This window comes from Giraffa tippelskirchi, chromosome 13 (assembly GCF_054371585.1).
Source record: "Giraffa tippelskirchi isolate mGirTip1 chromosome 13, T2T-mGirTip1v1.2.pri, whole genome shotgun sequence".
Classification (NCBI taxonomy): domain Eukaryota; kingdom Metazoa; phylum Chordata; class Mammalia; order Artiodactyla; family Giraffidae; genus Giraffa; species Giraffa tippelskirchi.
This window is the reverse complement of record NC_137287.1, coordinates 24,810,826-24,830,183: the sequence shown is the minus strand read 5'-3', so window position 1 is coordinate 24,830,183 and position 19,358 is coordinate 24,810,826. Positions and strand designations below refer to the sequence as shown.

Here is a 19,358-nt window from a genome sequence, read left to right as displayed (position 1 = left end):
GGCTATATCTTCAGTGTTGTGGGGTCTGTCTTGTGCATTGCAGGCTGTTTAGCAGCATTCCTAATCTCTACCCACCAGAACTATCCCATCCAACAAACCCCAAATTTCTCCCAGCACTGCCAAATGTCCTTGACCAAAACCATCCTTATTTAGAGTGGCTTCAGGGAGGCCCAGGGCTGCCCGGCTAAAAATCAGATTTCCCAGTCTGATCCCTGCCAAAGACCTGTGATCAGGGCTGGCTGGCTCCCTTGTCTAAAGGAAGAAATGCTGCAGTGAAGTCCAGGATCCAGAGTCCCCTCTAAACCACACACCAGGCAGAGGCTCAGCCTCACTTGTCTGTCACCCTCACCTAGACCACTTCACAGCCTGCCCTGCAGGGTTTTCTCTTGCATCCCCTTGTGGGTTGAATCGTGTCCCCCAAAGGTGACCTGACATCCCAGCCCCCAGGACCTCAGAATGTGACCTTCTTTTGAAACAGGGTCGCTGCAGATGTGATTAGATGAGGTCATCCTGGAGCAGGGCGGCCCCTAATCCAGCATGGCTGATGTCCTTATGAGAAAAGACATAGCATAAACACAGAGAGAAGGCCATGGGAGGAGGGAGGCAGAGATCAGAGTGATGCAGCTGTAATCCAACAACCACTAGAAGCTGGAAGAGGCAAGGAAGGATCCCCTCCAGGCTTCAGAGGAAGCACGGCCCCGCCAGCAGCTTGATCTTGGACTCAAAACCTCCAAATTGTAAGACAATAAACTACAGCTCTAGCCCACCCAATTTGTGGGGCTTTGTCATAGCAACCCTAAGGAAACTAAGCCACCTTGAAATTCTATCTCAAGCTCTGCTTCTAGACACCTCAACAGACAGCTGACATGCCCACTCAAAGAGCATATACTCCAGAGCAAGCTTGAGATGGGAGTCGAGCCTCCATTACGTGAGAAGGAAGAAGAAGAAGGAAGGGAGGAAAGAGGGAGGGAGGGAAGAAGGGAATTCACTTTGGGGATCCTTCCAACCTCCACTCATTCAGTAAATATTACTGAGCACCTCACCTGCTGGGCACTGTTCCAGGAGCGGAGAGAAAGAAGTGAACAAAACAGACAAAAGTCACTGCCCTCATGGGGCTCACATACCAGCAAGGGAGACAGACTATAAAATACAGTCTATGGGATGGTAAGTGCCACGGAGAAAAACAAAGCAAGAGAAGGGGATAGGGAATGCCCAGGGCGGGGGTGAAGCAACAGATGCTCCCACAGTCCAGCCTCAGTTCAGGCAGAGACCAGCACACCTGGGCTCCTTCTCTTTTCTGCCCCAGCCCTTCTGTGAGGTTTGGGGAGCCCACCTGGCCACTGGGCAAGGATGGAGTCCACGCCCACTCCAGTGCCAGAATGGCGACCTTCAGAACCACCACTGGCTTTGACGTCCCTCCTTCTCTGTCTCCTCCTCAACCCTTACTCTTGCTTCCTGGGATCACCTCCTAAATTAACAACCGGCATCCACACCCCGACCCTGGCCCTGGCTTTCAGGAGAACTTCAGCAGGGCAGGTGCACCAGGAACTTTCCATTTCAGCCAAGATAACACCTCAGCCAAGACGTAGAGGAGCCAACCTGTGGGCAGGTCCAGATCCTCCACCTCCAGGGCTCCGCCCAGACACAAAGAGTGTAATCTGGAATTTGTCGTGCTTGGTGGGCCTCCCTCTGTCCACATAATTTTCTTGACAGTTGAAAACCTCGATATCAAATATCGAGGAGGATATGGGAGAATGGCACTGAAGCATGTATATTATCTTATGTGAAACGAATCGCCAGTCCAGGTTCAATGCATGATACAGGGTGCTCGGGGCTGGTGCACCGGGATGACCCGGAGGGATGGGATGGGGAGGGAGGTGGGAGGGGGGTTCTGGAAGGGGAACACATGTACACCCATGGTGGATTCATGTCAATGTATGGCAAAACAAATACAATATTGTAAAGTTAAAAAATAGATAAATACACTAATTTAATAAAAAAAAAAACAAATATCGAGGAAGATACATGACATAATCCAATATATTCTGATTATGTGATGGGAAGGCAAACTAAGGATTACAGCAGACACTAACTACCTTCTGACCATGATCATTCCTGCCTGCACGGATCTGCCAGATCTTTTTGCATCTGTGGATGTCCAGGGTCTCTGCACCCGCCAGTGTCACAAGCCAGAAATACCAGGAAAGGAACCTTCCTATCCCCCAGCCCTCATTCAGTGACTGACAGGAGGTGGTGTATTAACACCTCAGCTCCCTCGCCTCTTGGAAGGAAAGGCTCTTAGGCACGTCTGACACTGGCTCCTGGTTCCCCTAGCAGGTTTCCACTCCAGTCACCACAGTGGTGGCTGGCCTGATATCTGCATCCTTTATGTGACATTCCTAACTGCTCCTGGTATTTCCTCTGGTGTCATCTATTAAATGACTCCCTTGCCTGAGAGTCTTCTTTTTCTTGGGGAATCCAAACTAAGAGATCGATAGCTTTGAAGATGTGTATGCACACACATACAATGTAGCAGCCCCTCCAGTCCTCATGTTTAACACGTGCATCCCAAATGTGATGCTGGATCATCAAATCCCTGGCCAGCAGAGCTCAGCTTTAGAAGCAACTTGGTGTATTCGATGCAAAGCAATCCCATTTGCATTACAAGGATCACTGTCTGTCATCGATGGTCTTGACCAGCCTCCAACTGGGTCTTTTTCCCCTGGGCTCCCCCCACATCTTTCCACCCACAGTGGGTGCACTGCTGTCCTCCAGCCCACAGAATGCCCCAGGAAGGATCCCTAAAAGCCCACTGGAGAGAGGGCTTGGTCCATGGGTAGCTCCCCAGGCAGCCCACTGCTTGTCACTGGGCTGGAAGAGGGAAGGAAGCTAATCTTACAATTCACCTGAAAAACAACCATCCATCATCCTGGTCGTCAGCCCTCATCTTATTTTTCCCAGATCAATTTCTGAAAGTCAAAATGACAGATAGCTTCATACTCTGGACAATAATTCTTAGTAAATAACCCAGCATCAAAGACAAAAAGCTCCCAGGGCAGTGCTGGTTACCTGAATCTATACATGTGATATAATTTCACGGAACTACACACACACACACACACAGGCATGCATATGCATACAGAGGATGCTGCTGAAGGGACTTCGCTGGTGGTCCAGTGGCTAGGACCCTGCACTCCCAATGCAGGGGACCTGGGTTTGACCCCTGGCCAGGGAACTAGATCCCACATGCCACAACTAAAGATCCTGCATGATGCAACAAAGATTCAAGATCTCGTGTGCTGCAACTAACACCCAGTGCAGCCAAATAAATAGACATTAAAAAAAAAAGAACTAGTGAAAATTGCATAAGGTCTAGTTTAGCTACCAACAGCAGTTTCTTGGTATCCTAATGTACACAGATCCTATGAGATTTACCATCCAGGAAGCTGGATGACGAACACACAGGACTCCCTGTACTGTTCTTGCAACTTCTTGGGAGTCAAAAAATTATTGCAAATTCAAAAGTTTTAAAAATGCAAAAAAAAAAAAAAAAACCCAAAACTTAAATACTGAGATTAAAATAATAATAATAATAATCGTTTTTTACAAAGCTCCCAGCAGGAGACACTGCCAACCCATCCCTTACCTGAGAACTGGGAATCAGCGCCTTCCACCAGTGTCCACCCTTCACCAGGTCGACCTCGCACAAAGGCACAGCCACCTTGCCGATGACGCAGTGGCGTGAGAACTTATCAAAGTCCAGCACGGTCAGGAGCAGGGTCCTCCTCTGAGCCTCCAGGAAGGGGATCTCGAAGGTGTAGCGCTCCTCGAACACGGGCTTCTGGGTCTTGCGTTTGACTCCGGTCTGCTTGGAGTTCTTCTGGTCCGGCAGGAGGCAGATCTTGACGTAGGGGTTGGAATGCGCCATGTCCTGGCGCGTGCCGTCGTGGGAGATGGGGGGCGGCAGGTCCCGGGCCTCGATCACACGCACCGTCAGATGGTTGTGCAGCAGGTCGTACTGCGTGCTGAAGTGCAGCATGCCCAGCTGGTACTTGGACAGGATCTCTGCGTCTGTCAGGAAGTCCACGTCATCACTGTTGGAATCGAGGGAGTACAGGCGGGGCTCGAACTTTCTGAAGTAGTCATCCGGCGTATAGGTCCGTCTGAGCACCGAGGGCTGGATGGGCTCTTTCTTGGCGCTGAGAACGCCAAACTCGATGGGCTTAATATCGATCAGTGGGGAGCTGGGCCGTCTGGACTCGAGACCTACACACCCAGCAGAAATAACAATTAAAACTACCAACTACTGGACTGGATCTGGGCCCATGTGTGAGATCAAGGACCTTTTGTGGATTCTCACATTGTTTGCTCTGCTTCATAATGCTCTTTCCATATGCTCTTCACTCCTGGAAATCCTCTTATTTACTCTATGAGAGGAAGGGCAGTGGCACAAACATCTGCATCTCCACCGCAGCTAACTGCCAGGCACTGCTCTAAATGCCCTGCATACATGGAGAATGGAACGGCTACCCACTCCAGTATTCTTGCCTGGAGAATTCCATGGACAGAGAAGCCTGGCGGGCTACAGTCCATGGGCTTGCAAAGAGTTGGACATTTTGGGGGGCTTCCCTGGTAGCCCAGACGGTAAAGAATCCGCCTGCAATGCAGGAGACCCAGGTTTGATCCCTGGGTTGGGAAGATCCCCTGGAGAAGGGAATGGCTACCCACTCCAGTATTCTTGCCTGGAGAATTCCACGGACAGAGAAGCCTGGTGGGCTACAGTCCATGGGGTCACCAAGAGTTGGACATGACTAAGCGACTAACACTTTCACACTCACAATCTTCACAAGGTATTAGCCAGTGACTATTACCTTCACTTTACAGATGAGGAAACAGAAACTCTAAGTAACTCACCAAAGGGCACACAACAGTAGGAGGTGCCAGGATTCGAGCCCCACCTATCTGGCCCCAGAGTCTAACCATTCCCCCATACTGCCTCCACTTTCAAAGAGTGGGCTCTGGGGTCAGTGTCTGGGTCAAATTCCAACCCAGCTACTTCCTCGTGAACCACGTGACTCCCTAAGTAACGAGCCAAGTGACTCTAGGCACATTTTACACACTCGGTTTTCCCATCTGTAACATGGAGCCAATCAGAGCAACCACATCAAAGATTGTGGCGAAGACTCACTGAGCGATGCGTGGAGAGGGCTCAGCACAGAAGGGCACGTGGTGAGAGGCACTGAATGGTAACTATTGTACATCTCCAAGGATCCCATTCACAGCTCATCACTTTCGGGGTGCCTCTCCTGCCCCCATTAAGCAGAAGAGCTCACCACTCCCAGGTTCATTGTTGCCATCGCTGCTCATCTCTCTGTTCTAGCAATAACCTCATGGCATTCTTTTCTCTTTTAAAGCACTTAATTGAGGTATGACTGACATACAAAAAGTTGTCCATATTTAATCTACACAACTGGATGACTTCGGAGATATAAGTATGCACCCGTGAAACCATCGCCACAGTCTATGCCATAAACTATCCATCACTTTCAAAAGCTTCCTCCTGCCTTCTTTATTTACTTACTTTTGTGTGTTTGTTAAGAACATAAGATCTACTCTCTTAGCAAATGTTTAAGTACTCCACATAGTACTGTTAATTTTATACACTCTGCTGGAGTGGATTTCTAGAACTTACTCATCTGGCATAAGTGAAACCAACACCTGCCTGGTTCGAGCTCCCCCAGCAACCATGTCCTACTTTGCAGATGCTTAGGAGTCTGACTATGAGATTCCTCATGTTGGGAAAATTACATAGTATTTGTTCTTTCGTGGCATCTTGTTGACTGCCCAAATACCTGCCTGTTGGCTAAAACCATGAGCCTTTGTCAGTGCACAGCTGCACTCTGATAACTGTGTGCTAAATGCGGTCATCTCTGTATAGAGCTGGAAGTAAGATTTAGGAATCATCTAGACCAGCGCTATCCAAGAGAAAATAAACGTGAACCAGATACAGACATACAAGCCCACAGTTCAGTTCAGTCACTCAGTCGTGTCTGACTCTTTGTGACCCCATGGCCTGCAGGATGCCAAGCTTCCCTGTCCATCACCAACTCCCGAAGCGTGCTCAAACTCATGTCCATTGAAGCCCACAAAGGTAACTTAAAATTTTCTTGTAGCCACAATTATGTAAAAGTACAAAGAAGCTTGTGAAATTAATTTTTATATTTTATTTAAACCAATATATCCAAAATATAATCATTTCAACATGTAATCAATATAAAAACATTTTAGTGAGACATTCTAAATCTCTCTTTTTTCATACTGGCTTCAAAATCCAGTGGGTAGGTAACACATACAGTGCATCTCAATTCAGCTACATGCCTGTGATGGCCGCTGTACTGGACAGCGGTCTGCACAGGGCAGACAGGCCCTCTTATTCTACAGATGAAAAGACAGAGGCTACAGAAGCCAGACACCTGTTCTGTTTCACTATTTCAAGCTCTTGAAATTTACTTCTTCCCCATCCACTCCCAGAAAAGATCAGAGATCTCAATCATTTCCAGCTGAGTGGATTAGTTTCATGAATTTAAGCCTTTCCCCTCTGTTAAGTGAATTTCAGACATCAGCTGCATGAGACAGAGAAGATACACTTGGCTAGTGACAAGAGGCTGGGAGACTCTAGGCTTTATCCCCCTTTCTCTTCCCCACCCAAATCACGCCCTCTGGTCTACACCCAGGCTACAGTGTGTGTGTGTGTGTGTGTGTGTGTGTGTGTGTGTGTGTGTGTGTGTGTGTGTGTGTGTGTGTGTGTGTGTGTGTGTGTGTGTGTGTGTGTGTGTGTGTGTGTGTGTGTGTGTCTGGTCTACACCCAGGCTACAGTGTGTGTGTGTGTGTGTGTGTGTGTGTGTGTGTGTGTGTGTGTGTGTGTGTGTGTGTGTGTGTGTGTGTGTGTGTGTGTGTGTGTCTGGTCTACACCCAGGCTACAGTGTGTGTGTGTGTGTGTGTGTGTGTGTGTGTGTGTGTGTGTGTGTGTGTGTGTGTGTGTGTGTCTGGTCTACACCCAGGCTACAGTGTGTGTGTGTGTGTGTGTGTGTGTGTGTGTGTGTGTGTGTGTGTGTGTGTGTGTGTATGTGTGTGTGTGTGTGTGTCTGTAGAGAGTGGGCCAAGGGCCAGATTCAACCCAGAGATACATTCTGTTTGGGTTTAAAAGTAAGGAAGTTTCATATAAAAACCCAGATACATTCTGTTTGGGTTTAAAAGTAAGGAAGTTTCATATAAAAACCCAGATACATTCTGTTTGGGTTTAAAAGTAAGGAAGTTTCATATAAAAACCCAGACTGCCAGCTTCTCTTTAGAAAGGTAAGGCAATACAATCCCACATGGCTGCAACTGAGTAGCAGCTGCCCCCCTTCAATAAGACACTGGCTTCCCAACCGGCCTCAGTCCCCACTCTGCCCTAGTACAAGGCCAAGAGTAGGCTGCCATTTGTCACTCACTAGGGTGATATTTATCTCCCTCCAGCCCTTGGCACTCAGCCACTGACACAATCCACCTGGCCCCTCAAGTCACTTCAATTTGCAGGCCCTGCTGTGTAACATGGTAACTAACACTTGCCTTTCGGGGTCTGAAATGATATATGCTGACAATGTCATCAACTGAGCCAATTCAATGAAACTTGTGATCAGTATAAACCAAAATCAGTCAAAATGATTGCTTCTGCCTGAACTTGGCAGAAATCAGGTATGATGCCCTCCTCTGTCACACTTCCCTCTCTGTCATCTTGTCTCCTGGACTGTCACACCACACTCCACTCCCTCACCAGAGGCGACCCTGTCCTTCCTGTCTCTCCCTGGGGGTGCTGTTGAGCATCTGGGAACGCCAGCTCTTTCCCTTTATCCTGGGGACCCAGATAACGGGGTTGTACTTCATGGACCCCGAGTGGCAGCTGACTTGAGCCAGGACCCCCGACAGGCAGAGCAGAGAGGCTTACTTGAAATCCTCCGGGTCAGGCTGTATGTAGACTTAGACGTGTCTGAGGACGAGCATCTCCGATCGGGGGAGTTGGTCCGTGGGGTCAGTGGGACGTCACTGGCTGTGTGCACAGAGTCCCCGTCCTTGTCACTGCTCCGGCTGGCCAACCTGTAGGAGGGAAGAGATCTCAGTGACTGTCAGAGAATCCCCAGGGACTGGCATCTCTGTCCCGTGGGGGACAGACCAAGGATGAAATTGCTCTCAGACCCAGTTCACGCAACTTGGAATAACGAGAATTTGAAATAAATTCTCAATAGCCCTTAATTCTCAACAATGTCTTGCTTTTTGCACAAAATGTGACATGAAATAAATGAATATTTCCCAGTTTACAACAATCTGCCAAGAATTTGCATAATCTCAAAGCTGAAGCTGGGGTGGGGGAAGGGATATGTAAACTTATTCAGGATATTGCTGCATGGGAACCACTTGACTAAATCAAGATCAGTTAAGTTCAGTCGCTCAGTCGTGTCCAACTCTTTGCGACCCCATGGGCTGTGGCACGCTAGGCCTCCCTATCCATCACCAACTCCCGGAGTTTACTCAAACTCACGTCCACGGAGTCGGTGATGTCATCAAGATGGGACCTGTCAACCTTCAGTCTGGAAGGAACCACGTGGCTGTTTAAATGCATTAGAATTTCTGCAAGTAGTTTTTGGTAAGAATTGCCCTGTTATTTCAACAGTCACTGTGTCTATAATATCTTGAAAAAAAATCTTGTAACAATGTCACTCAAAGGTTCTTGGGACTTTCCTGGTGGTCCAGCAGCTAAGACTCTGCGCTACAAAATGGCTCTGAGAATCAGTGATTTAAGAACACAGTTCACCGTGTAGAAATACCAGTAAATAGCAGGAACCACAACTCAATGTTCTCCCAATAAAGATTACAAATGCTTAAAAAATAGAAAGTACATTCTTTGTGGGTTGGGGTACAAGATAGTACTTAAGAGCTGGCTCAAGGCAAGTCCCTCTGTCTCCCTCCATCTCCCTGTCCGTAAAATGGGACTAATAATAGTACCCACCTTACATGGTTACTTTGAAGACCAAGCTAACATATATAAAATGATTAGAACAGTGTTTGGTATGTTGTAGGTAGGCGCTCAATACATTTTAGGTGATGTTAGCAATATTACAGCAGAGGTGGCTTTAAGATCCCCCAATACTCACACAGCTAGTGAGGATGCTGGGAGTGGGGGTAAGGGGAGGGGAGAGAGCTGGCAAAGTGGCCGTGAGATTGATGCTGCTGATAACAAGCCCTCAGCCATCACAGCCACAGACCAATACCTTCCAAGACTGCATCTCCCAAGTTGACATTTAAACCTGCAGAGAAACCAATCTCAAAAAATGCAACTTTCAAGTTCTGGGAGGTCAGACACATCCTGTGCATGACACGAAACGGATCCGATGTTCTTCCAAAGCTAGGGTCACAGCTGGGACAAGCAGGCATGTTACGGGGGCAATGCCCAGTGCCTCCCACTCCTGGTCAAGAATCGGAGAACGTAGCAGATGAAACGTGGGGCTGGCAGGGGGATTGAAGGGAGACGGGATCACACTGGATCAATCTTTCTCTCCCGTAAAGGAAAGCAGCTGCATCTCCCCAGGAAGGCGGCAAAAACATGCGACGGCCACTGCACGGCCTGTTTCCCGGCTGTCACACCTCATGGTGGCCGCTGCCTCCGGCTGCGAACTCCCATCAGTCTTCAAGGGTCAGCTTCAATGCCATTGCTTCCTGAAGCCTTGGCTGAGTCCTCTCAGACATAGTACCAGTGTACACCTGGGCCACCCCTGCCTCCTCTGCCACCACCAAGCCTCCATGCCCTTTGTCCCTTCCACCTGGAATGCTTGTCCTGCCCCATCACCTGTCCATTCCTCCTTATCATTCAGAACTCAGCTGCAACAGCACCTCCTCAGAGAGGACCCACCAGTCCAGTTGCCTCCTCCCAGCCCATCAGCCCTTACCCCTGCACCTTCTTTTAAGTCCCTTTCAGCACATGCCTCTTTTTCAGTGTAACCTGCCTTCTTCTCCTCTGCATCTGACACTAAGCCAGAGGCCCATGCGGGTAGAGGGAGGCAGTGTCTTCTTCATTCACCACTGCCCTCCTTGCACGGCACCTGGCATGCATGGGGTGCTCTGATTTATTTTTTCAGTGAATGAATGAATACACATTTCTGGTGGCTTTTATCTGACTTATCTTGTGTCACAATCACCTGAGGGCATGACTTGTCACCCCTCCCATAACAGGGTACAAATCTTAATGTTGGCATCTGATTTATTAGGATCAAAGGTAGCAGCTACTGAGCACCTACTATGTGCCAGGCACTGCACTAAATGCTCTGTATGAACCATCATTTCAGGCTTGAAGCAATCCAGGAGTTAGTTGTTATGAACTGCGTCTACCCCGTTTACAGACAGGGAAAAAATGGAGCCCTGGTCAGGTGATGGGAGGGAAGGAGAATGGATCTGCACCACTAAATGGCAGAACCCCAGTGGAGTCCAGCAGCACCAGACTCCGGACTACATGCCCCACACTACTGAGCTGGGCATCCCCTAGGAGGCCTGGAAGAACCTTGCACATAGTAGGTACTCAACACATGACTCTTGGAAAAAGAAAGAACCTAATTCACTCTTCAGTGGGGGTCTTTCTGGCACTGCCACAGAAGGAGCCAGTCGGATGGTACTATGTGGTGAGTTGGTTTTCCTGACTCTCATCAGCCCAGTCCAGCCCAGGAAAGCTGCGGGACCCACATGACAAAAGCATATGTGACAGTTAATGGTGTGTCCCCTCCGATCACACAGGCAAAGACCCAGCTCATCTGCTACATGCTACCCCACAGAAAGGCACTTTCTGTGGTTCCTGACTCAAATGGCACAGTAGGAATGGTACTGCAAAGCCTGTATGCATGACATTTCTGCTCCCTGCCTGTTTGATAACATGCAACTGCCCACTTGGTAAATAAATCTGCGGAAAGCACAAGCTGTAAAATTCTCTTTCTGGAGGATTTAACCTGCCTCCTCTTTACAGATTTCTCTTAACATTTGGTATGAGGTTGACTATCAAAAATGTCCTCAGTGCTATCCAGGATTCAAGGAAGACCTGGGTCATCTTGGGAAGCACACAGGTCATGTACAGCTGTTCAGACGGTACACTGCACAAGTCTAGGTGGTCTCATCCATAATGACCACCATGTGAAGGGTGCCCCCTGAAGCTATGTGGTGAGTTGGCTGCTGGAAGTTTCTAGCTCACTTCTCTGCTTGTAGCATAACCAAAACAAGTGTCTTCCCTGAGGATGCCATCCCAGAAGGAACCCCCTGCTTGCACAAAGGGTCAGTGATCTGAGCAAAATGCAACTGTCCTCCAGCTTAGTGGCCATACATCTGTAACACCCAACATCTGAGGCAAACAGGCTGTGATTTTCAATGTCTATCAGGGGTCTCCTCTGGTTCAGAAGAAAATCCAAATTCCTTAATTTGGCATTTGAGACCCCACACAACCTGAACGTGCAAGCGCATTTTCTCTGATTCCCCCAACTCTTCTGAGATGCAGTGTCCCATCTGTGGTGTTTGTCTACCCTGGATCCAGCCACAGCATCCAAATTGTTTATTACCCAGGTCAGCAAACTTGGGGCCCACTGCCTGATTTTGTAGAAGTGTTATTGGAGCATAGCCACGCCCATTCACTAGTGAATTGCCTATGGTTGCTTTTGCACTACAAGGATGGGAGTGAGTGGCTGCAATAAAAACTAGTCCATGAGGCTAAAATATTTACTCTCTGGCCCTTTATAGGAAAAGTCTGTCAACTCCTGTTTGACTAGCTTAGTTCATGTGTTTCAGGTGGAATAACCCTTTCCCTGGTTTCAGGTCAGGAAACCCAGACATTATCCCAGCACTTTTTCCTCCAAGCAAAAGTGACTGGATCAAGTGATTGGCATGTGGCCCAAACGAGAGCAATGAGAGCTTTTCCTGATATTTTGCTGTCAAACATAACACAAAGGAAAAAGAAGGCTTAAGAATGAGGCCAATACAGAAGAAATAGAAAGAAAGACAGAGAGAGCACATACATGCACACCCATGACATCATTTGAGCCCCTGGATCCAGTTACGCCTGAAGCCATTTACCTAGAATTTTTCCATAACAAAATTCTATGCAGAACTGTCACACGTGTGTGCAGGATGTGAATACACAACTAATTTATTTACCTGCTTTATCTCCTATAGTGAAGTGAAAGAAATTGAAAGTCACTCTGTTGTGTCTGACTCTTTGCGATCCCATGGACTGTACAGTCCGTGGAATTCTCCAGGCCAGAATACTAGAGTGGGTAGCCGTTCCCTTCTCCAGGGGATCTTCCCAACCCAGGGATCGAACCCAGGTCTCCCACATTGCAGGTGGATTTTTTACCAGCTGAGCCACAAGGGAAGTCCAAGAATACTGGAGTGGGTAACCTATCCCTTCTCCAACGGATCTTCCCGACCCAGGAATCGAACTGGGGTCTCCTGCATTGCAAGTGGATTCTTTACCAGCTGAGCTACCAGGGAAGCCCTTATTTTCTATACCAGATATTAAATTCCCTGAGCATGGGAACAGGATTGTATCTAGTCTTGTGCCTCCCATAGTGCCTGGTACATAGGGCAACCTCAAGAAATAACTACCAAAAAAACTGAGCTTAACTTTTCAACAGCATAATTGACACTTTCAGGACTCAATTTCTGCCTGCAGGTTAATCAGCTGGTCAAAAAGTATTTTTCTGGAATGAAAAAAGACAGATAATAGCCATGCCATCACACAGCTGGAATTCTTCTGAGCGTGGCTTTAAAGACACCAGATGGGCTGAGCCAACCTCCATCACTACAAAATGGGAACAATCCCTTCATTAATGAGCTGGTTTCACCAAACATCTCAACTCTGTGCACAACTGCAAGATCCAGGTTACAACCTGTGAGTCAGGGAAGGTTCCTTCACATAGTCTTTACATCAATTTAAAGAATCTCTCAAAAACTAATAATGATAGAGATGAATACTTACAACTGTGCTAAGCATGTTACATGCATATGTCACTATTATTAATAGCAACCGTATAAAATAAGTTCTATTACTTTCCCGACTTTACAGATGAGGAAACCCAGGCCAAAATAGGGTAAAAAGAATCACTTATTTTTATGATTGCCAACAAGGTATTTTTCCATAAACTAATTCATGCAATCATCACAACAGCTCTGTAAGATAAATAAATTTTTTTTATCATCCCCATTTGACAGATGGGAAATCAAGGCACAGAGAGATCAAGCAACTTGCCTGAGGTCACAGAACGGGAAAAAATTAGAAGTAGGATTTGAACTCACAGATTGTGACCCAGAGCCATTCTGCTATGAAAATATTTGATACTTGCTTCTCAAAAAAAAATTAGAGGATTGAGGCATGACCCCCAAGGAAAAGACGGGGTGCCTGAGGCTTCTGGAATCTTACCCCAAGGGTTAACCTGAGATAGCACAGGATCTCCACTGAGGCTCCAGCTGTGGGCCCTCACACCGTCTTCCTACCTCCCTGGGCGTCCTTCTCTACATCATGGGAAGCTGCACTGGACGATTCCCAGGCCCTGGCCCTCTAGATTCACCCCAGACTCTCTGGCCACGCTCCTCTCCCAGCCACAGAGAGGTGGCCCAGACACGTGGCTGAAGATTCAAAACTGCATTCCCAAAATATCTGAGCGACTGGCAGATGGAGATGTTGTATGCAGGCGCGGGAGGAGAACGAATTGGAAATAAAACGAAAGATGCCAGAGAGAGCATAAACAGCGTTGGAGGAGGACACGATGGAGCCTGGAGGTGTGTTCTGCTTCCCTGTTTCTGAAGTTCTTGCTCAGATCAGCAAAGAGGTACTTGTTTGTTCCTGTCATCCACACTAAATACTCACTAAGTGTTTAGCATGAGCCAGGCGCTAGGATGGTTCGTCATACTGACTTGGATGGAAAACCTTTAGGATCTGGACATCCCTTGAAGAATAGAGACGCTCACAGATCTCTTTTTCCACTTGGAACGACACTCAACATGATTAAAAGCGCCCACATGCTTAGCATTTCACAGTTCATATCTCAGAAGGCCGGTTGTGAAAACCAGCTGAACTGAAGCCCCACCTTCAGCTGGTCTCACCAGCCTGCCAAACGCAATGAGGCACAGAGTACATCCCATCAGCGACTAAGAGGTCAATGGAAACTCAGCCTTTCCCCCCTCCATACCCCTAAGTTGTCCCAGACCCCTCACAGAAACAGAGAAAAGAAAGGTCTTAAGGTGGCTTTCCAGGAAGTTCGGAGCAGTTTTACTTACAGCCAGGGAGGAGTCTGGGCAGGGAAAGGTCCCAGAATCTCAACTTCATCCTCACTCGACTGGCAACAGCTGGACTCATAGCACTTCTGACAGCAATGCCGGCAAGTCCATCTGCAGAGCAGTAGGTCGGAGATTCTAGAAAGAAAACCCTGAGGCCATGGAGGGAGGTGGGCAGAGGAGAGATGGGAAGGGGAGGAAGAAGAGGAAAAACACCCACAATTACAAGCAGCCGATCCCTGATGAGAAATAACAACATTCAGGTCTGTCTCCACGGCTGATCTCTTAGAACAAAATGTTTTCCATTCCTATTTACCAACTGCAGGTACAAAGATGGCAAACACCAACCAGCTCGAGCCATTAATAGCAAGCAAAACGTTTGCAGGTATTTTCTTTTGTATATGAATGTCTTTCTTGACATGTGGGTGGTTTATTCAACATCCTGAGGGCTATGCAATATGTTCGCAAAACACAATGATTATTACTCTGTCTTCTTGAAAGCAAAGCACAAATATTTTTTTTTTAATAATTTCATGACATTAAAGTAAACAGAGATAATCAAATGGAATAAGTAGAGGGTGGGAAGGAAAACCTAGTCTCATTAACTAGTATCTTTTCACTGGGATCTCCCTTCCCTAGAATGGCATCGAAACCGAGCTGTTATCAACATCCAGTTGTTGTTTAATATTCAGCATCCCCACAGCCCCACAAAAGGCTCCAAAATGAAAAGCAAGCATTTCTTGATTAGAAGCCAGACCAGACAAATCACCGAATTTACTCACCTCGTTTAAAGGTTCCAACTGCCCTTTTAGAGATCCACGTGAAGCCAAGGGGCACAGGGGGTGAGGGATGACACAGAGAGAGAGACAAGACCAGTTTAGCAATATTCCTGCAACTCAGAAAGAGAGGAAAAAAAAAACGCCCTGCTTCTTTCCACTTACCATCCTGGGAAGGGAGCTGACCTCCTAACAAGGTGCTGTTACCTTCAGGGCTGCTGGTAGCCTCCTGGCTAACCAACACCGAATAAATGGGAAACTTCAGCATTTCGATTTGATTTGCACCGTATGCTGTTATGAATCAGAGCGGGTGGATAGATAGTCATGCTATCCAATGCAGCCACACTTCAGGAGAGGAGCAAACCTTCCTATACAGAAATAGCCATGAAGCCAACCCAGAAGGACATGATTAGCTAACTTGCAGGCAGGCACAGCATGGATGTCACTTGGCTCCCCCGCCCTCCCAGAGGCCCTACCTTCCAATTCTGGTCCAATGGTGGGGAGCTTCATATGACCACCCACAAATAGAGGGAGCGGAAAAGAAAGCCATAGTCTGGTCCCCGGGAAGAAGGGAGGGGCTCCCTTCCATCTTCAGCCCCACCCCAACCCCAGCCTCTTCTCACCAGTTCCCAAGGCACAGGCTCCCTTCACCCCCTTTCTGGGAAGGGTCTTCACAGTTTTCCAAAAGGCCAAGTAAACCAGACAGGTTAGGAGGAGTCTCCCATGGAACTCAGAACTTTGAATCAAGAGGGAGAAAGCTAATCATCTTTCTCAATTCTTTTGCAAGGTGAAGAAGGTCTTAATTTGGTACCACTGTATGTAACATCCTTCTTAACAGTTGCAAATCCCACCCTGCCTTCCTTTTTAAACAGACAGCAGACCCCAGCTCAGAGCCTTGCAGACAGACTATAGCTAGCTAGAACCCAAGAATGTGGCATTATTCTCATTGTATTTTTCCTATTGCCTTCAGTTCCTATCAGGTGACCCTGGTTTTCTATTATGGTAGTGACATGACGTTTCCTTTTCATATTAAAGTTAAAATAAAGCACAAGTCCATTTATAGAAAAGAAATTAAGTAACTAACATCACAAGTGGTAGGGGTACATAGCTCGTGAAAAACTCAAAATCCTTGAAGTGATAAGGGATTTACTGCAGTTTGGGGGGAAAAAGTCGTGGTCACCAATCACAAGAGGCTGGGGGAGGCACAAAACTGAGAAAAGAGGCACTAGTCCTGGCCTTATCAGTGGCCAGTCATGTGACTCAGGCAAGCTGGGAGTCTGAGCCTCAGTCACCTCTTTCCTTTAATGGAAGGGCTAAGCTAGGACACTATGAAAAGGCTCTGTGCTGGCTAGTATCTGCATGCTTTCCGTGGCTTATGAGAACCAGACAGTTTGTCAAGTCCAGTTGGATCCTGCCAGGCACCGGGGACTGTCCTGGCCGACAGAGTGGTGAGGCGAAAAAAGCAGCAAACAGCTATGCCCTCATGGGGCTTACATGAGAAAGTGCTTTAACATGCTTACGGTAAAGTGCAGGGATAAAGGGATGCTTTTTCACAACGATCCAGGCTCACAGGAAGGCATTTCCTGGGTATATAGTGATCAAAAGAGAGCCATTTCTAAAACCATGATGAGCAGAGGCAAGGCCACCTCTGGGGTCCCGCCTAGGAACAACCATGCAGCTTTCTCAAAGCCCAGGTGCAAGGTGAGTGTTAGGGGGCAGAGAAACTAAGGAAGATGAAGAGGAAAGGGGAGATGCGCTGAGGCTCCCAAGCGTGCTGCTGAGTCTTTGGGACTCAGGCTTACTTGTTTGACCCAATGGAGGAGAACTGATTCGAGCCAGAAAAAAAAAAGGAGGAAGGAAAGCCCAGATATTTTAGAACAGGGGGTGCAGGCTATGACTCAAAGACCAAATTCAGCCTGCAGCTTGTTTTTCTATGGCCCTCCAGCTAAGAAGGGTTTGTATATTTTTAATTAGTTGAAAAAACTTTAAAGATGAATACTTCTTGACTTGTACAAAGTATATGGAATTCAGTTTCAGTGTCCACAAATAAAGTTTTATTTAAACATAGCCATGCCCATTCATTTACTAGTGTCTCTGTGTAGCACCGTAATCAAGAGGTGAAGTGTTGTGACACAGATCACTCAGCCCTCGAAGAAAAACAAATATTTACTATGTAGGCCTTTACAGAAAAAGTTAGACACCTTGTTCTAGAAGAAAAGTCGACATCACCAGGCCATCCTCATACCAGATGCTTAACAAATCCCCATCCCACCCCCCTCTAGGCCTCACCACAACCACTAAGCACCTGAGTGGCCTTGGGCAAGTCACTTCATTACTCGGTGCCAAAGAACCGAGTCATTAAGAACCATAGGAGCCCGTTCTAACCTTGTTCATGTCTCAGTGCGTGGTCCCTGACGCGCAGGGACCATGCCGCTTCCTCAGCTGTGTTCCTAGTGCCCACACATATTACATGTCACCCAAGTGTTTGTTGAACGTGTTTAGTAGCCACTACCCCCAACAACATCCCCACAGTACGTGAACAGTAAATGTGACCTTCATTGAACTTGAAAAGATGACCTAAGGATTCCATGAAAGGGAAGTCAATGGAGCGACTCTAAGCCAGGAGAGGGACGGGGCGGCTGTGGGCGGATGGCAGAGCACAGTTCCTGGCAGGTGGAAAAGTCTGAGGACATGATGAGGGGATATGCGAGCCAAAGCGGGAGGAAGAACCAGACGCCCCTCCAGTGGTGGGCGAGGGCAGAAGCGAGCCCAGAGGCACCCTGAATGTAGGAGCTCGTCGGTATCACTGCCAGGGGCAAAGGAGCCAGTCCCAGAAACAAGCAGCTCAGCGGGTCTGACGGCATGACCTTGGCGCTGACCCGTCGCCGCTTCCCTCCTCGTACTGAGGAGACAGGTCTCTTAGTCAAGCATGCCCTCCTCAAGAAAATGTGCCTGGAAATTATTTCAGCCTAAGGATTCTTGTGGGGTGTCCCCAGGATGAAGAGGGGGGGGCCCACAACTCCCAAGGCAATGGTCCAAAGTAATCGGCTGCCCCCCCAACATCACCAGCGCGCCTCCGGGGTGTCCCCCACCCCTCAGCACCCAGTGCCCGGGAGAGACGATGTCCTTGTCCCTCCTGGCCGGAACAGCTGCCTCCGGCTCGCTCCGCCGGCCAATTAGCCAGAGCCGTCACCAAGGCAACGGCAGCTGGCGGGCCGCGCGGCTGGCGCGCCCCGGGCCGCCCTCCCCGCGGCCCCTCCCCTGGGGTGGGGTGCCCGAGGGACGGGGTGGGGGAAGGGGGGGGAAAGTCCGCCCCACCCCCATTCCGTCCCCAGGAGGCGAGGGCGCGCGTGCAGAGAGTCCACTTGGGGCCCTTCATCCCGGGGTGTGGGGGATCCCCAGCCTCTTCTCCTGGGGCGCACCCCCGCTGCTGCACAGGTTGCCTTGCGCTCAGGCACCCTTTTTCTCGAGGCAAGTTTGTGGCAGCCCAGCCGTGTGCCCTCCCTTCCGCGCGCTCACAGTCGGAGGGGGCGCGGCACCCCCCTCCCCACATCGCGGACCTGGCCCCCCGGCCTCAGCCCTACCTGGATGTACGCCATTTTCGCCCGCACGCACTCACTCCGGCCCGGGCATGGCGCCGCCACGGCCACTTTGCCCTCGCCAACCGGAGAGAGGGGAGAAAGCAAAGGGGGAAAGGAAGAAAAAGGCAGCCGGGTGGCCCCAGACGTGACTGGCGTGGCTGATGAGCGGCGCCCGCCCCTCCGCCGGCCGCCCCGTCCTTGCCTTCCCCTGCGTTCCGGCTCCGGGAGTCGGGGCCGCCTCCCAGGGTGGGAGAGCTCGGGCGCCCGGGGCCCCCGCCTCGGCCTCCCTCGCTGTCCCGCGCTCCCCCCGAGGCGCTCCCCAGGCGGGATTAAGGCCGGGGCGCCTGGGGAGAGAGCCCGGGGCAGCCGCGGGGACTGCAGCGACCCCAGCGCAGGCGGGGCCGGAGACGCTGGGGCCCGGGCGCGCCAGAGGCGGGGGAGGGGACCAGGACGGGCAAGGAGGTGGGAGGGGGCGGTGCGCCGGTCAGCCCATCCGGTCGGCACCGGGGCTGGCACCTACCGAGAGCAGGGCCCCCGGGGCGGCCGTGAAGCTGAAAGGGCACGGCCCAGCCCGCCGCAGAGTCTGGAGCTGGGAGGGTCCTCCCCATCCAGCCCTTTCCTAGACCGGGTTGGAAAAACTTTATTCCCGCCCCACCCGACG

The 19,358-nt window shown here is 49.4% G+C and overlaps 1 protein-coding gene across 4 annotated transcripts in view; it reads right to left on the bottom strand.

Annotated features, from left to right (window-relative positions):
• SYT17 (synaptotagmin 17) overlaps positions 1–19,116 on the bottom strand; it is an 89,333-nt gene extending 70,217 nt beyond the window's left edge. Inside the window, exons 1-6 of one of the 4 annotated variants that reach the window (XM_081560839.1) lie at positions 18,701–19,116; positions 15,282–15,484; positions 15,123–15,145; positions 14,344–14,492; positions 7,988–8,136; positions 3,647–4,266 (exon numbers count right to left, since the gene is read on the bottom strand). In XM_081560839.1, the coding sequence (XP_081416965.1) occupies positions 3,647–4,266; positions 7,988–8,136; positions 14,344–14,492; positions 15,123–15,145; positions 15,282–15,384 (1,044 nt within the window). In that variant the 5' untranslated portion in view covers positions 15,385–15,484; positions 18,701–19,116. Of the gene's footprint in view, positions 1–3,646; positions 4,267–7,987; positions 8,137–14,343; positions 14,493–15,122; positions 15,146–15,281; positions 15,485–18,700 lie in introns of those variants that run through there. The other 3 variants (XM_081560841.1, XM_081560840.1, XM_081560842.1) reach the window with 3 other exon arrangements.
• Positions 19,117–19,358: the final 242 nt, after the last annotated feature.